The sequence below is a fragment of the Coccinella septempunctata genome, chromosome 9 (genome assembly GCF_907165205.1).
Source record: "Coccinella septempunctata chromosome 9, icCocSept1.1, whole genome shotgun sequence".
NCBI classification, from domain to species: domain Eukaryota; kingdom Metazoa; phylum Arthropoda; class Insecta; order Coleoptera; family Coccinellidae; genus Coccinella; species Coccinella septempunctata.
Window position 1 is genome coordinate 19,303,474 of NC_058197.1, and position 16,619 is coordinate 19,320,092.

At 38.4% G+C, this 16,619-nt stretch overlaps 3 protein-coding genes across 11 annotated transcripts; 1 reads left to right on the forward strand and 2 right to left on the reverse strand.

Annotated features, from left to right (window-relative positions):
• Positions 1 to 67: 67 nt before the first annotated feature.
• On the reverse strand, positions 68 to 12,419 carry LOC123319997 (putative inorganic phosphate cotransporter). Of its 6 annotated transcripts, none has more exons than XM_044907115.1 (10): positions 12,226 to 12,419; positions 11,931 to 11,959; positions 7,674 to 7,931; positions 6,780 to 6,958; positions 6,263 to 6,505; positions 6,123 to 6,207; positions 5,697 to 6,067; positions 2,426 to 2,558; positions 2,031 to 2,368; positions 68 to 1,804 (listed from the first exon to the last, which is right to left on the reverse strand). In XM_044907115.1, exons 3-10 carry the CDS (start codon positions 7,756 to 7,758, stop codon positions 1,661 to 1,663), a joined length of 1,578 nt encoding a protein of 525 aa, XP_044763050.1. In that variant the 5' UTR covers positions 7,759 to 7,931; positions 11,931 to 11,959; positions 12,226 to 12,419; the 3' UTR covers positions 68 to 1,660. The 6 variants fall into 6 exon arrangements, with proteins under 6 accessions (XP_044763050.1, XP_044763046.1, XP_044763047.1 ...); XM_044907111.1 differs by having other exon boundaries at positions 11,931 to 12,047; XM_044907112.1 differs by lacking the exon at positions 12,226 to 12,419 and adding an exon at positions 12,048 to 12,200.
• A 336-nt stretch (positions 12,420 to 12,755) lies between these two features.
• Positions 12,756 to 14,207, forward strand: LOC123320077 (serine/threonine-protein phosphatase Pgam5, mitochondrial-like). 2 transcript variants are annotated; one of them, XM_044907244.1, is made up of 6 exons: positions 12,756 to 13,045; positions 13,097 to 13,275; positions 13,336 to 13,463; positions 13,519 to 13,605; positions 13,748 to 13,881; positions 13,937 to 14,207. In XM_044907244.1, the coding sequence occupies exons 1-6, from the start codon at positions 12,879 to 12,881 to the stop codon at positions 14,088 to 14,090; spliced, it is 849 nt and encodes a 282-aa protein (XP_044763179.1). In that variant the 5' UTR covers positions 12,756 to 12,878; the 3' UTR covers positions 14,091 to 14,207. The 2 variants fall into 2 exon arrangements, with proteins under 2 accessions (XP_044763179.1, XP_044763180.1); XM_044907245.1 differs by having other exon boundaries at positions 13,760 to 13,881.
• On the reverse strand, positions 14,202 to 16,591 carry LOC123320076 (band 7 protein AGAP004871-like). 3 transcript variants are annotated; one of them, XM_044907243.1, is made up of 7 exons: positions 16,490 to 16,591; positions 15,238 to 15,338; positions 15,008 to 15,163; positions 14,858 to 14,955; positions 14,632 to 14,793; positions 14,413 to 14,578; positions 14,202 to 14,361 (listed from the first exon to the last, which is right to left on the reverse strand). In XM_044907243.1, exons 2-7 carry the CDS (start codon positions 15,322 to 15,324, stop codon positions 14,239 to 14,241), a joined length of 792 nt encoding a protein of 263 aa, XP_044763178.1. In that variant the 5' UTR covers positions 15,325 to 15,338; positions 16,490 to 16,591; the 3' UTR covers positions 14,202 to 14,238. The 3 variants fall into 3 exon arrangements, with proteins under 3 accessions (XP_044763178.1, XP_044763177.1, XP_044763176.1); XM_044907242.1 differs by lacking the exon at positions 16,490 to 16,591 and adding an exon at positions 15,554 to 15,851; XM_044907241.1 differs by lacking the exon at positions 16,490 to 16,591 and adding an exon at positions 15,506 to 15,849.
• Positions 16,592 to 16,619: the final 28 nt, after the last annotated feature.

The following is a 16,619-nucleotide window of genomic DNA, read 5'->3' on the forward strand; positions in this document are numbered from 1 at the left end:
ATTCATTGTTAGGTAACACTTTGATGGTTTATTTTCACTTCGAGGGAAACGGACAAAAACAACCCAATGCATATGATAAAAATATATTTTTTCTACATTATTTCACTGGTCTAACTACACATTTTCATAGAAAAATGTGCTAATCTCTATTTCATGAACATTAACCGTGTGAGAATCTTTCAATTTATACTATACACTACTTTTATAACCACATCGTAACATTGAAACGCAAAATTGATTGTAAATGCTTTTAGAAGTACTTTCGTTACCTTGAATACTGTAGAGCCGACAAAACTGCAAAAATCACATTTGATTTAAAAAAAAACATTCGAGATAACTCTCCTTTTTCCTCTATACATACACCTTCGTTACGAAAAAGTCCAAAGCTGAAGCGTTTAACATTTTCAGTTTTGTGAACTCCATCCTTACAATTCGAACGAATTTTAAAATACAGCGTGTCTCTTAAACCTAAATAATTTTCCAAAGAATTACTAAATAAGTTCCTCGTTATTATCAGGTAAGTACTCCCCTAGTTTTAAATAGAATTAACAAGGATTCCTCCGTACCATTCTTGATATATTGGCACTTGAGAAATTTGTATGCGATAACATTTTTTTTTTCTTTTAATGATTCATCGAAACCACATCAAGTATGTAAGGCTGGTACATAAATAGTGATTTGTGCTCGGGGGCTAGACTAAACGAACTCTAAGGATCACTTTACAGGTTAATCGTATCTAGAAGGAGAATTTGAAGTGAGAGATTCAACGGTAACAGTTTAAAATTTACAGAACGAAAAGAACACATTTCTCAGGCCACTCCAATTCGACTTGACCAAGAGACGTAACAATAAAATGATCAACTTTCGCTTAAACAGATAAATTTGTTGTTTTAGTTTCCGATTAAGATATATCAACAATTGAACACACAATTAAAACAAGAACACGAAGTCCAGGAGAACAAAGTAATTTATTTCCCGGAAACTCCTTCGAAATGGAAAAATTTAGGCTTTCAAGCATATTCACCACAGACGTCGAAGGGTTCATTTGAACCTCTATTATACCACCCCTTTAAAAATCCTTTCGTTAATACAATCTAAGTACCTCCAACATCGAAAGCAGAGTGCCTCTGAAATCATCGATATTTACATACAAATAAAAAAAAATCACAAAGGTTCTTGGCATGGAACGGCTAAAGAATTGTTTTAAATACATACACCTGGAACTTTAACTAGTTTCTGAAACTTTGGGTGAAAAAATATAAAATTCCCTAAAGCTAGTGTTCTGAAACTACCTACTTAAGTATCACAAAACGCGCCACTGGGGAAAAAGCAAAAGGTCGACGATAGGGGGTTGGAAAAAAACTACAAGAGAGCTATTTACACCTCTGGAAAAACTTTTAACTGTTCAAAAAAATAATCAAATTGTTGAATTTTGTGGGTTCTCTCTTCCAACGCCCTAAAATCGACGTTCGCCCTAGTTCCGCCAGGTGGCGCTTGAATCTGAGTAGAGACGACAGTTGGTTCGAGTGGGGGGCTATTTTAAACGATCTAAAAATACTGTGGGGCCCCTTCGGGGGTTCCCCTTTCGCCTACAACGAAAAGGACTCACGATATATAATGGGGTGTGGGAATGTATTTATTAAACCCTCTGTGGGGGGGTTTATGTGACTACGGCCCTCTCGACGTCCACGGTGCCGTTTTTGACGATGCCCACCTCGGGGTCTAGCTCGGAACGCTTCCCCTCCATCAGTTCCTCCTGCTCCTCTTGTTTAGGCAGGTCCGGCACGTAATTCCAGGGCTGGATCTGTTGAAGTGAACGATTCATAAGGATTGACATTTGGAGCTACAGGTTATGGGCCCAGAAAAATTATATTTCAAATGACTTTGACATAAGGCCACCCAGTATTAGTTTTAAACAGAAATGAGTTGAAATACTCTGCGATAGTCACTATTACTGGGTTTTCTCACTCCCCTGTTATTATAAACAGTAAAATAGATGTACGTCAACAGGTTATGGGCCCGGGACTCACCTCGGTGGTGCCCCAGATCTGGTACACGAAGTAGGTGGATATGGACACGAAGGAGGTCAGGTAGAAGACCATGCGCCACGAGGACATGAGCAGGTCCCTGCCGTCCAGTATGTGGAAGGCGGCCAGGGGGCTCAGGAAGCTGGCGGACATGTGGATGGTCTGGGCGAAGGCCAGGACCGGACCGGCGAAGTTGGGAGCGATGTCGACCACGTTCGCCATCGCGCCTGCGTAGGCGGCCGGTACCACGGTCACCGCCACGAACCACATGACCAGTACCAGCTCGATGTTGCAGCCGACGTTGCCGATGAAGAGTACCAGGATGCCTGGGAGTACTTGAGCTGAAATTAAAGGGTTGGTGAGACGATCGAGGGAGGGAAGAGAGGTTAGGGTCTCACCTATAGCAGTCATGAGCTTTCTCACGGCGAGCAGGGACATGATGTTTTTGGTGGCGAGCTTATCGGCCAGGTAGCAGAAGAACACTGAGGCTACGTAGCTGCAGACAAATGGTAGACCGGATAGCAGTCCGTTCTGGAACAATAAGAACGATTTTTGTTGTTTTAGAATGCACGCTGACGATTTAGAGATATGTTACATGACTTTATCTCAATTGTACAACGAGCACCTAGTCATTCTTACACTTCAATCGATTATGACAAGTTTCCTCAGAATTTTAGTGAAAAATTATGTCAAATTCATCTGTTTACTTAACCTAAGCTGACCCAAAAATGACAGGACTTCTCAGAATTTTTTAATAGGAACGTCTAACGATTTGTCAAAATCAGCTAGGCATTCACTGTCGTGGGGCACCCAAGCTTTTCCCTCCATTGATTCGCGTGCTGTTTTGGTCGAGTATTGTGTTTTGTGCATGTTTTTGGAAAAAATGTTCTTCCCGACGTTAGATTAGAGTGATAAGACTATAGCTTTTTCAGAAATGCCTCCTTATAATGATAATAAAAAGCTTTGTGTGCCCCACGGTAACGAACAAAGCTGATTTTGACAAATTGTTAGAGTACCCTATGAGCTCGATGTCAAACTTATCAGGTCTCTTAACCTAACATGACCTAAAATTGACACATCTCCTCGGAAATTTAGAGAACAAAAATGTCAAATTAATCTGTTTACTTAACCTAAGCTAACCCAAAAATGACAGTACTCCTCAGAATTTTTTAATGAGCTCGATGTCAAACTTATCAGGTCTTTTAACCTAACATTACCTAAAAATGACAGATCACCTCGGAAATTTAGTGAAAAAAAGTGTCAAATTAATCTGTTTACTTAACCTAAGCTAACCCAAAAATGACAGGACTCCTCAGAATTTTTTAATGAGCTCGATGTCAAACTAATCAGGTCTTTTAACCTAACATGACCTAAAAATGACAGATCTCCTCGGAAATTTAGTGAACAAAAATGTCAAATTAATCTGTTTACTTAACCTAAACTAACCCAAAAATGACAGGACTCCTCAGAATTTTTTAATGAGCTCTATGTCAAACTTATCTGGTCTTTTAACCTAACATGACCTAAAAATGACAGATCTCCTCGGAAATTTAGTGAACAAAAATGTAAAATTAATCTGATTACTTAACCTAAGCTGTCCTTAAAATGACAGGACTCCTCAGAATTTTTTAATGAGCTCGATGTCAAACTTATCTGGTCTTTTAACCTAACATGGCCTAAAAATGACAGATCTCCTCGGAAATTTAGTGAACAAAAATGTAAAATTAATCTGATTACTTAACCTAAGCTGTCCTTAAAATGACAGGACTCCTCAGAATTTTTTAATGAGCTCGATGTCAAACTTATCTGGTCTTTTAACCTAACATGGCCTAAAAATGACAGATCTCCTCGGAAATTTAGTGAACAAAAATGTAAAATTAATCTGATTACTTAACCTAAGCTGTCCTTAAAATGACAGGACTCCTCAGAATTTTTTAATGAGCTCGATGTCAAACTTATCAGGTCTTTTAACCTAACATGACCTAAAAATGACAGATCTCCTCGGAAATTTAGTGAACAAAAATGTCAAATTAATCTGTTTACTTAACCTAAGCTGTCCTTAAAATGACAGGACTCCTCAGAATTTTTTAATGAGCTCGATGTCAAACTTATCTGGTCTTTTAACCTAACATGGCCTAAAAATGACAGATCTCCTCGGAAATTTAGTGAACAAAAATGTCAAATTAATCTGTTTACTTAACCTAAGCTGTCCTTAAAATGACAGGACTCCTCAGAATTTTTTAATGAGCTCGATATCAAACTTATCAGGTCTTTTAACCTAACATGACCTAAAAATGACAGATCTCCTCGGAAATTTAGTGAACAAAAATGTCAAATTAATCTGTTTACTTAACCTAAGCTAACTCAAAAATGACAGGACTGCTCAGAATTTTTTAATGAGCTCGATGTCAAACTTATCAGATCTTTTAACCTAACATGACCTAAAAATGACAGATCTCGGAAATTTAGTGAACAGAAATGTCAAATTAATCTGTTTACTTAACCTAAGCTAACCCAAAAATGACAGGACTCCTCAGAATTTTTTAATGAGCTCGATGTCAAACTTATCAGGTCTTTTAACCTAACATGACCTAAAAATGACAGATCTCCTCGGAAATTTAGTGAACAAAAATGTCAAATTAATCTGTTTACTTAACCTAAGCTAACCCAAAAATGACAGGACTCCTCAGAATTTTTTAATGAGCTCGATGTCAAACTTATCAGATCCTTTAACCTAACATGACCTAAAAATGACAGATCTCCTCGGAAATTTAGTGAATAAAAATGTCAAATTAATCTGTTTACTTAACCTAAGCTAACCCAAAAATGACAGGACTCCTCAGAATTTTTTAATGAGCTCGATGTCAAACTTATCAGATCCTTTAACCTAACATGACCTAAAAATGACAGATCTCCTCGGAAATTTAGTGAACAAAAATGTCAAATTAATCTGTTTACTTAACCTAAGCTAACTCAAAAATGACAGGACTGCTCAGAATTTTTTAATGAGCTCGATGTCAAACTTATCAGATCTTTTAACCTAACATGACCTAAAAATGACAGATCTCGGAAATTTAGTGAACAGAAATGTCAAATTAATCTGTTTACTTAACCTAAGCTAACCCAAAAATGACAGGACTCCTCAGAATTTTTTAATGAGCTCGATGTCAAACTTATCAGGTCTTTTAACCTTACATGACCTAAAAATGACAGAACCACTCGGAAATTTAGTGAACAAAAAGTCAAATTGATCTGTTTACTTAACCTAAGCTGACCTAAAAATGATAGGACTCCTCAGAATTTTTTAATTAGCTCGATGTCAAACTCATCAGGTCTTTTAATCTAACATGACAGATCTCCTCGGGAATTTAGTGAACAAAAGTGTCAATTTTACCTCTTTACTCAACCTAAGCTAACCTAAAAATGACAGGTCTCAGAATTTTAGTGAGCTGGATGTCAAACTTATCAGTTCACCTAACCTAACTTGAAAAAAATTACAGGTGTCCTCAGAATTTCAATGAGCTCAGTGTCTAACTTATCAGGTCAGTTTAACATGACCTAAAAATGACAGGACTCCTCGAAATTTCTGCGAACAAAGATGCACCACCCTAAGCAGCCTTGGACATAGCTAAACGAAGCAGAACAAAGATGCACCACTCTGTTCCTTACCTTCTCCACGCTGAAGCCCAGTATGCTCTTCATGTACCTAGGCCCGGGTATCATAAAAGTGTAATGCACCCATATCCTACCGAAGGTCGTGATCCCTATGGCCCACGTGTGCGGGGACTTGACAATCTCCCACCAGGGCGTCTTGTGATCCTTGGTGATGATCTTGGCGTTGGCAGTGTTCTCCTTGATGTACTTCTGCTCGCTCAGGCTTATCCTGGGATGGGTCTCAGGGCTATCGAACGCCAACAGGTACCACAACAGGCACCAGCTGACGCCCAGGCTGCCAGTGGTGTAGAACACGGACGGCCAACCGAAGTTGGCTATCAGATAACCGGCCATCGAATAGGTTATGCCTATTCCTATGCTGAAACCTGTGGGTATAACAAAATTAAGACTGTTTTAACCCTCCGGAAGACTCTGACTCACCTTGGAAACTCGACATGAACCTGCTCCTTTCCGGTATGGGAATCCAGGGCCCCACCAAGGCGTACATGGCAGGCCACGTCAAACCCTTCACGAAAAAACGATTAAGAAAGGATACCACAGAAAAGTTTAGATGTTCTTACCGATGCGAAACCCTGGATGAACCTGAGGGCGATGGCCAGGCCGTAGTGGGTGTTGCTGGCCCAGGGTAGGTTGAGACTGCACAGCGCCGTCACCAACTGGGAGTAACCGAAGACCCTCTTGGAACCCAGCCATTGGGTGGCCACACCTCCGACGATCTGCGATATGATGTAGGCCCAATAGAAGGATGCCAGCACGTAGCTCTGCACCCTCTCCGACCATTGCAGGGTGCCGCCGTAGAGGGCCTAAAAAAGACCGCGAATACTTCTGGCATATATTCGAATCTAGACGGGAAACGAAACCGAATTTTATTCATGTCCATCATGAGACTGAAGGGGGATGTTCTGGCAGTGTGTAAGAGTGAGAAAATCAAGGGTACAGATCAACAGGTTCGATTATTCTATGATCAAGGTTGCGACCTTCGATAAGAGATGGCGCCACCAGTTGTATCAAGAAACGATCTGACTTTAACCGATTCAGTGTCGTAGGTGTTTTTGCTAGAGATTCAACAAAACTTACATTTATTGAGGTTTCATTGTCGGTTGTATAGCAATATTCGTGGGAGATGTTCATCGAAGTCTTGGGTGGATCGGCCACCATGGCAACTATGGTGAGGTTGATGTCGGTCCTCATCATGAAGGACACCAAGAATCCGGACCATGAGAGCATGTACAGGACCAAACGCGCAGGCACTTGCCCTTCAAAGAAAAAACAATTTACTCAACAAGGCATTCCTACAGATTCATCAGAAAGGAAAAGATCTATCGAAATCGATTATTTCGTTTTGAATTTATGTTTAAATTTCGACGTATTAAGACAGTTTCAGCATGAATAGTTTTCTATCTAATTATTGATGAGTTCTCATATCTTCAGTCAACATTCTTTACTGGTAATTAATTAACCAGCATCAATCGAATTGGCCGGCACCAAATTACTACATTTCCACGATATGATAAACGTTAAAACTATGTTATCAATTAATTAGGTGAATCATCTTGTAAACAACAAATTTTCTTGTACCACCCAAACCCAACAACGTTGATGAATGCATCAACGGAGAATCTGATGCGTGAACATGATCACCAATAATAACAACTTATTAATTCTGGAAAACGGACGAAACGCAATTCGAATAACAAAAAAAAAAAGACGAAATTGTTACATCTGACACCGTGTAATTTGCATCCAGCATACATGGAAATTCATTCGACATGATTGACAGTTAATTGTGCATAAATTGTGGAATAAGTGGTCAATTAAACATAATTCTTTCTTCATTGAGAGACGCTGGATGAGTTATGTAATTTTCATCGCTCCAATCATACCGTGGAAGGTCACAAAACGCATAGAAATCGAAAACTTAATAATTCTATTCGACCCCAACAGGTTATGGGCCCAGAATTCCGAACTTACCGAACATCCTGTAGATAAGACATTGCTGCTTCTCTTCCTTCTTCGGATAGGAGAGGTCAGGGGCGTAGATACCGTTGGACACCATCTTCTCGATCTCGATCAGAATTCCAAACAGCTAACGAGGGCTCTCGCTCATCCTACGCGAATCTACCACACCGGGGAACGGTCTCGAAGGCCCCAGAAAGGCTCCAGTCCACCGTTCAGCGGCCACAGGATCCTGGATGAACCCCCGCTACGCGCGACATCTATGTCACCGTTCTGGAAGGAGAAAAAAACGACTGATTCACCAACGATACGAACGGACTTTGTTTATAGTTAAAAGTTTATCGGCGACGAGGAAAAATGTGCAGACGCTGGCCGTAAATTTGTTTTTAGGGGACCGGCCAGTGGCGTGCGCACATTTGGACGACAAGAAATGGACTGATCGAAGTGGAATTTAATTTAGGACACTTCTAGTCTTTGGATTCATCAAAATGATACATTCGAACATTTTATTTGGTATTTCCCCACAATATTAATCAATATCGAAGGATTTTTCGTATCTGTTATCTTCCAAATCATGAAAGGGTGGATTTATAAAAAAAATTCATAAAAATTCTACGATTTTCACAATAACTCTGAAAAAACACAAGCACCTTTTTTCAATCTTTCTGTATCGTCCAAATTCGATATTTATTAATAGGTACTGTGAAATGCTTAGCAATATCGCTGTAATCTAAACATAACAATCGATAATTTCACATCCTCATTCATGCCAGTGGCGTACCTACAGTTCGTTGTTGGAAATAATCCAAAAAAGCGATTTGTACCATTTTTCTTGAGTTTTTAGCTTCAGAATGGCCAATTCATTCAACGTTAGCTATAGTGTGATACCACAAAACACAAACTAATTCAATTTTTGACGAACACTTCATTTCAGGCCAACAAGACTAATGTCTAAGATGATGGGAGGAAAAACTCAAGAGAAGTTCCAAGGGAAATATTCATATTTGAGCTAGTTTTAAGACAATTATTCCATGGATTATCCTTGCTTTTCTATTCAAATGAACGGTTGAATTTCAAATGGTTTTGTGATGAAAGAATCGGGGTCAAATATTAGTACGCCTCTGTACCTCGTATCATTGTTTACAGTCATGTTATAGAAAATATTGAATAATCTGAGTATTGCGTATCACTGTTTCAATTGATACGAAACTGGCTTTTTACCATTTCGCATTTGGCACTTATCTCACACTCCCCCTAAAGAAAATACATACAATGAAAAATAGATAAGGAAATAACGTTCCAGAATGCGCAAAAAAAACGGAAACCAGAGGTATATAGTTATGGGCCAAGGATCTTTTCTATCTTGGCCACAGTGTGGGTCGTTATTTCAACATTATCTTATCCAAATTCCGGTTTAGAAGCGGTTTTCGCATAGAAAAATATTAGAACAAGGGAATGGTACTATAGGACGTCCAAGCAGATGTTTAACCCAAGCTTAAGCCTTGAATTTGGGTCAGAATTTGTTTGTTATTGCCAGTTAGGTAAAACAAATGTTATATCATCATTTAGGGCCTTCAATTTTTGATAAGGATTGCGTTCTAACCACTAAGGATTGCCAAAACATTTCTTGAATTGTCCCATTATGTAATCCAGTGTATATCTAAGAGAGTACCAAGTGCATAAGCACCCAAAACAATCTTTAATCCTCCTCCTATTTAAATCAACACTCGGCATCAATTTAATTGGTGAGGCTTTTTCCAAGACTCAACCAGCTTTCTGTCTTCAAATGAGCAACATTCCTCTGCGACCTTGTTCGCTCAACTGAAAATAAAGAGTCTGACCCCGCATCTGACCCGTTTAGAAGCTGAATTATTAATCATCGATTGTTTTGTTTATGTTTTTTTTGTCGACGAACGCCGATGCTCCAGTTTCTACGACTGGGGGGCCCATTTCACTTATTCCAAGTATGAACAGCGTGCAAAAATTCGTATTGTAAACTAACACTCGTAAATGTGGTGTAATTTAACTGTATTCATGCAATCATTCAAGCTGGTGGTATTGAGAGGATCATGTTAGAAATTATCGAGTGGATTTAGATCAGGGCGCCTTGGTGGCCAAGGCGATTTGATGGTATAACTTCTACCCTTTCCCCATGGAATTACCGATGGTTAACAAGACTGTAAAGTTCATGGAATTGCACGATAAAGAGTCCTAACAAAAAATTATCAAAGCCCCCCTGATAAGACTAATATACACGAGGTAAATTACAAATTATCTCAGACGATAGCTGAGCTGTCGTGTCGTTATCGGTAAAATTTGACGCGGATTTATAGGGCAGATAGTACCCCTCAAAACTGCGTGAATTCCTGAGAGTCTTATAATTTTTTTCGTGTTGGAATTCGGAAAAACTTTTAAATGGATTGAAAGATAATGAGCTTACACGTTGGTTTATTATTTGAAACGTTAACCACAGTAATCGATCGATAAAAACGCAATGTACTGAACGGAATCGTTTTTATGATAAAACTGGACTTTTATCATGGTGAAATTTTTAGCATTGGTTAATATGCGATAAGACATTAGGTACGTCGTTTTTATATTCTAGAGCCACTTGATTTACCTTCCTCTAGCCAGGATCTGCTTAAACCACTTGTGAAACTTAGCAGAATTTATGGACCTCACTGATCTACCACTACTGGGATGAAAAAAATCTGTTCAACAACGGTTTGTGTTGCTCTTATCAGTTCAATCTCCCTCTCTGCCAAAACAGAGCGCGAATCCAAGTGGCCGGCACAAACTGATGCGCTTTTTGATTGTACCAAGTATTTAAGCGCCAGCTAGACAGCATGGGCAAGATTTCGAAGGTTCGGGGACTTTGTACCTAGAGAAGATCCGATTCAAAAACCGGAATTGCGCCAAACCAAACACGAACAAGTCCAAACTTGCACAGATCTGAGCGTCAAAGAGTAAAAAAAATTGTCGACGTCTCAAAAATTCGGGAATCTAAGCAAGGGAGACCAAGGCAGGTTCCAAATTGATAGAACTCATACAGGGTGTTACCAGAAGATGCGTCAAAAAAACAGGAGCTGATTTCTTGTCCGAATACAGTATTTCGTTAGATATGCACCCCTTATGAGCTGAAGGGAGTTGAAAATTGTAGTTTTTCTCACTTTTTCGTTGACTCTTTCACACATTCCATTTTTAGGGAGATGAAATTTAAGCAGGTAAAATTTTTCTCTTGTAATATTCAAGTTTGTTGGATTTTCAGCCACTTCGCTCAAACTTTCATGTTACAATCGACGAATTTTGCCAGCAAAATTTCATCTCTAGTGGTATTACATATGAAAAACGCAAAACGAGACAAGAATTTTCGTCAGTCACTCAGTCTTTCAGACTGTTTCCCTTTTTCGACTAGTTTAGAGCATCGAAAAAATAGTTTTAGAGAAAAAGGTTTCGGCAGCAAGGTTTCAATGGGTAGTAACCCCTAAAAACACCCACACTACAAACAGTAGCGTCCAATAACTCATTAACATCTTCACAAAAATAGAAAAAATTATTTAATAAAAAAAAAAATAATTTTAATCAATACCTATCCGATATTAGCATATTTCTGAGAATTACACAATATCAGGCAACACGAAAAACCTGTTTTTGTAAGATTTCAATTACCCATATATGTAGCTAAGTCAGGATACATATATTAAAACCAACACTGGTGATAGCAATAAAAGTAACAGTCCTTATGTTACACTCCGATCAAAGAGATGATAATGAGGCAAAACAAACTTACTCCCTTTGTAAAAATCAATTTTCATTAGCACCAATCAACTAGCACAATTAAACATGTAAATCAACCCTGATAAATATAAATTGGTGAACAAATTAGTCGGAACAACTGGGTGTACTAATTAGTGTCACATGAGAGGCTTTGAGGCTTATTGCACAACTTCTTCGTGCGACTACCGCATATATAAGAAACGAATTGAAAAAACCAAAGGGGATTCAGTGTGAATGAGATAAATTATACAGATATTCAAGGCGAAATCATGGCGAAAAAAAAATTGGACGTATTATACTTGCAAATTAAGCTAAAACTGCGGTCACGGTTAAAGCCAATGAAATATTTAGATAAACGGAATGTCAATAATTAATTAGCAATCTGGCAAACATTGATTGCGATGAAAAAAGATTGTTACATCTGTAATGATTGATATGAAACATGAGCCACACTAACCTAATTTTAGTGGTTGGAATCAATGAAAAAATACTTACGAAATCTAGGTGGTAGTTCGTGAAGCGTGCTGAAATGATTTGCGAACTTAAACCCATGTTAAAAACAAGAAAACAATCAAATCTTGGACCGACAGCACAAACTGAAGATTTTTTTACCTGAAACGAATAATTTAGGGTGACTAACGATGACTTTCTGGTATGAGAACGCTTAATTTAATCACTTCGTACTGAGATTTCCACAAATTGAGACACAAGTGCATTTCACTCGATGAAAAAAAAGTGGAAAACAGATGCGAATGTATTTGGAGGTATCGCCCAATTTGGATTTACACACCTTATTGAGCTTTGAAAAAAAACGGAAATGCGGATTTGAGATGCATGGCTGTAACGCGTTTTGATCGATTATATTCGGTCGATTTCATTGCATCATTGCTGATTAAATAATTAATACTGAAATATAGGAAACTAATTGAAATTTCAGAAATTAAATCAAATCGTTGCTGCCCATTTTCTGACAGATGACAGAAGCCCTTTAAATCGAGCTGTCAGATTTGACAACTAACGTCAAACTAAAGTTGTTATGCGTTCCGTTATTTATCGATACTTTCCTGAAAATAACAACGATGTAAAGCTATTTTTGAAACCCGAATATTTTCCTCATTTGGTAATTTTGTCATTGAAAACAACTGATTGATCACTACATATAAAGATTTCTTAATTGTTTCACGACACGTGCTTCAAAAAAATGATTGATGAATACTGTCTGCAGCTGCAGCTGTTATTTTTGTTTTGATCAGTTATTGTTGTTTAGTTGTTTTTCATCACAGAAGTCGATGGTTACTGTGATAACTGCTGTCACTTCTGTGACTGCTACAGTTACGTCAAATCAACCTAACCTACTTAAAATTAATCAAATTATCAAATTAAATTGGATCTCGAATTTTTAATTTTTACTGAATATTTCATTAGAATTACGTGTTCGACTAAATGACAACAAGGATGAGGAAGCTAGCTGTTGGAGTGAGTGCGGTAACCGGCTTAATCAGTAGTTATGTTTACATGAAATACAACAATAATGAAAAAATTGCCTATGCCTCTTGGACAACTAATTATGAACCGCATCCAACGGCTAAATGGGATTACAACTGGGACCAGTGAGTCGCACGATAAGTTGCAAAAAGTATGATGTAATGTTGGAATTTTAGCATGGAGCCAAAATCAATGGTTAACCCCAAAAAATTAAAAGGTGCCTCGGGGGACAATGAATTCAATGAAACTTTAGAAAGGCAGACTTCGAAAGCCTTGAGACATATAGTACTAATTAGGCATGGGCAGTACAACACATTAGGTCTCACAGATAATGAGAGAGTTCTTACTGAAACCGGTACGACCTTTAGGTTGATTTGAAGTGATTTTCATTTGTATTATGTATTATTTGGTTCAGGTCGTAAGCAGGCGGAACTCACTGGTATCAGACTGAAAGAACTAGGTATTCCATTTACTGAAATGGTCAAATCTACTATGTCTAGAGCCCAAGAAACTGGTACCTTGATTTCTAAAAGTTTACCAAATGTAAGTACAAAAAGGGTTCGGTATCGAGGTTACTTATTTGTTGATTTCTTGACAGATACCAGTAACAAACTGTGATTTTATTAGAGAAGGAGTTCCTATTCCTCCTGAACCAGCCATTGGTAATTGGAGAAGTGAAATGAAGGTAAGGTTTCTTTCCTTTCATCTGAAAACAGATGTAAATTTATAAACTGCCAAATACTCAATCATTGAAGAAAAATTTTCTTCAGAAATTGGTTGAATGCATTGTCTAGTTTAGAATTTACTCGTTTTCTTATAATATTTAGCAGTTTTATCAGGACGGAGCCAGAATAGAGGCTGCATTCCGAAAGTATTTCCATCGTGCCGATCCATCGCAAGAAAAAGATTCCTACACGCTCCTCGTATGCCATGCTAATGTTATAAGATACTTTGTTTGCCGGTGAGTTATTAGACTGTGTGATATTTTCTGTATACTTTGGAAATTTGTTGTATAGGGCGTTACAGTTTCCTGCAGAAGCTTGGTTGAGGATCTCCTTGAACCACGGTAGCATAACCTGGATTACCATCACTCCATCTGGACGGGTTTATTTGAAAGTATTAGGAGAATCCGGACATTTTCCACCGAGTCTAGTTACATCATATCCTTAAGAACTACCTCAGGAAGTATTTTATCATAATTGTTTATACTCGTATTGTTTGATTTTAAAATATTCGAATTATCTTGTACGATTTAAGGGTGGAGGAAAAAATATCGTTTTGAATTTTTCACTGTTATTTATTCATACATTTAAAATAATCACACCATTTGTATGTTGTTTGTTCTATTGGAGAAATAACTCAAAATATCTATTGGTAGAGGGAAGATGATGGTTGAATTCTTCTCGGCTGATATGTTGTTCAACGTTTGAAGGTACCGCAACTAGAAAAAAATTGTTACAGCTTTAAAACAAGAATAGTTCATTTATATCACCTGTAACGCAGCTGGACTTTGATTGATCACATCGGAAGCCTCCTTGAGCGCCCTAGAAGCTTTCATCTCGCCTTCGGCAGCTATAACCTTAGCCCTAGCCTCCCTTGTTGCCTCAGCCTCCGTCGCCATCGCCCTCTGCAGTTGCTGAGGAAGGCTCACGTCTTTACTGCAAGATATTAAGTTGCAAAACAGTCGGAAAATCAACGTAATTCGACCTACATTTCCACCCTTTCTACCTTGACACCCCAAGGATCGGTGGCCACGTCCAAGGAAGTCTGCATCGCGTGGGAAATCGCCTCTCTGTCGGACAAGATTTCGGCCAAGTTTCTGGTCCCGAGGATGTTCCTCAGGGTCGTCATCGCCAGTAATCTCGTAGAGTTGCTGGAGGAAGGATCGGAAAGCGACCAATAGGTTATGGGCCCAGATTTTGAAGTGAAATACTCACCTATAGTTCGCCACCTTGATGACGGCATTGAGGGGGTCCTGTATTCTGTAATAAACGACTGCGTCTACTGTTACTGTTACGGAGTCTTTAGTCAGTGCCTAAAAAGGAGCTTCAGTGTGAATTTGCTAAGTATAGGGGTGTCTTACTGACTTCCTGTGGTGGTACATCGAAGGATACAGTTCTAAGGTCCACCTTGCAGTAGCTGTCGACGCATGGTACAATGAAGAATATACCTGGACCCCTGGCGCCCCCTGTGCGTAGTCTTCCTAACCTAAATATAACAGCTCTTTCGTACTCCTGAACGACCTGAAGAAATATAAGCATTGGGGAGTGTGTTTCATCTGGGATTCCTCGAGGAACAAATAAAAATGAAGACTCACTTTGAAACACCAGAATAGTGAAAAGGGGAACGTCATAATCAAGAGTATAACTGACCCAAATGTTGCGATGTATTCCACACAACCCATGGTGAACGATTTTTCTGGAATTTAAAAGAGTTTCAATGATTTTCTTCAGTTTCCTATGGAAATTATAGATGGTAGATAATTTAATTGTGCGATTAAATATTGTAAAAGAAGTTACAAGTTTCGGAATGAATTTTTCTTCACGAATATTAGAGAATACAGTGCGTTAATGGCTGGATCTTACCATACTCGAGGTAACACTCTAGACCTCCAGATTCTGTTCTCTTCATACCTGCATCTAGAGGTTTTTCCTTAGAGAAAACCATCTACTCTTAAAATTCACAATTTCTCACTTCACATCACCGTCTGAGGAATGGACAAGTTATGGAGAAGACGTTTTATTTTAAGTTTTCTCACGGCATTAGGTGCATATATATGCACCTAGATAATATATAATGAAGGGTACTTCATGATCTCGGCTTCAGAAGTGAGACGGACTCCAAGAAAATAAACAAAGCGTCCAGATTAGCATCCGACAGACAAATCAAGTTATTGATGGATTGTATATATACTGCTCAACTTGCCACAATATGAACTATTTTGAGAGTAGGATTACGAAAAATATGATTGATTTCTTCATCACTGATATTCATATAAAGCGGAAAAAACGAATAAGCGCTTGTGGTTATAAGTGGTTTTGAAAAAAATTTAAATTGACGCGCGGTCATATTTGTTTCTTTACGCGCATAGAACAATTATAATTTTCTATGATTAAACATTGATCTATGGGCTGATATTAAAAACCACAGAACATCGAGAAACTCTTGAGCCACAGATTACAGAGTATTATGTTACAAAGAGAGTAACAATTGTTACTCTTTGCTCGAACTCTCATGGTTAGTGTGTAACATAGAAATAGATTACATTTTTCCTTGAGATTTCCCGCACTTTTTTGAATTTGATATATATTTTAACGTTACGAGCAGTGAAATAATCGCTGCAGTTCAGAAATTAAGGTGCCTCATCTCCGTAGCCTTTTTTTTTGTATAGTCGTGTATATGAGCAGATGTTGTAAGTGCGGTGAATATAGCGCGGCGTTACCGTTCTTTTTATAGATCTTCAAGATCCCAGAAGCTTCAATTACGCGTTGTTAGTAAATTAACACCAGATACTTCCGCGATTATAATCTACACAACGTGCTGGACGCTTATTTTCTTTTGGAACTTACGCTAAAAGTGGAACGGTGCAGCACTTATGTAACGGAGACTCTGACTGAACTGTGAAATAAACGAAAACTCGAAAAAATGAGCCATAGTTATTTCTGCGCTTTAAACTACGGGGGATGTTTAGGAAGGATC

What these genes read in the sequence shown, in the direction of transcription:
- LOC123319997 (XM_044907115.1), bottom strand. Translation starts at nt 7,758, where the DNA reads ATGGTGTCCAACGGTATCTACGCCCCTGACCTCTCCTATCCGAAGAAG. An exon ending in AAAGCTCATGACTGCTATAG is followed by an intron (nt 2,369 to 2,425) that starts GTGAGACCCTAA and finishes CTTTAATTTCAG; the next exon opens with CTCAAGTACTCCCAGGCATC. An exon ending in AGATCTGGGGCACCACCGAG is followed by an intron (nt 1,805 to 2,030) that starts GTGAGTCCCGGG and finishes TCACTTCAACAG; the next exon opens with ATCCAGCCCTGGAATTACGT.
- LOC123320077 (XM_044907244.1), top strand. Translation starts at nt 12,879, where the DNA reads ATGACAACAAGGATGAGGAAGCTAGCTGTTGGAGTGAGTGCGGTAACC. An exon ending in GAGAGTTCTTACTGAAACCG is followed by an intron (nt 13,276 to 13,335) that starts GTACGACCTTTA and finishes TATTTGGTTCAG; the next exon opens with GTCGTAAGCAGGCGGAACTC. An exon ending in ATAAGATACTTTGTTTGCCG is followed by an intron (nt 13,882 to 13,936) that starts GTGAGTTATTAG and finishes TTTGTTGTATAG; the next exon opens with GGCGTTACAGTTTCCTGCAG.
- LOC123320076 (XM_044907241.1), bottom strand. Translation starts at nt 15,587, where the DNA reads ATGGTTTTCTCTAAGGAAAAACCTCTAGATGCAGGTATGAAGAGAACA. An exon ending in AGAGTGTTACCTCGAGTATG is followed by an intron (nt 15,339 to 15,505) that starts GTAAGATCCAGC and finishes TTTAAATTCCAG; the next exon opens with AAAAATCGTTCACCATGGGT. An exon ending in AAAGTCCAGCTGCGTTACAG is followed by an intron (nt 14,362 to 14,412) that starts GTGATATAAATG and finishes ATTTTTTTCTAG; the next exon opens with TTGCGGTACCTTCAAACGTT.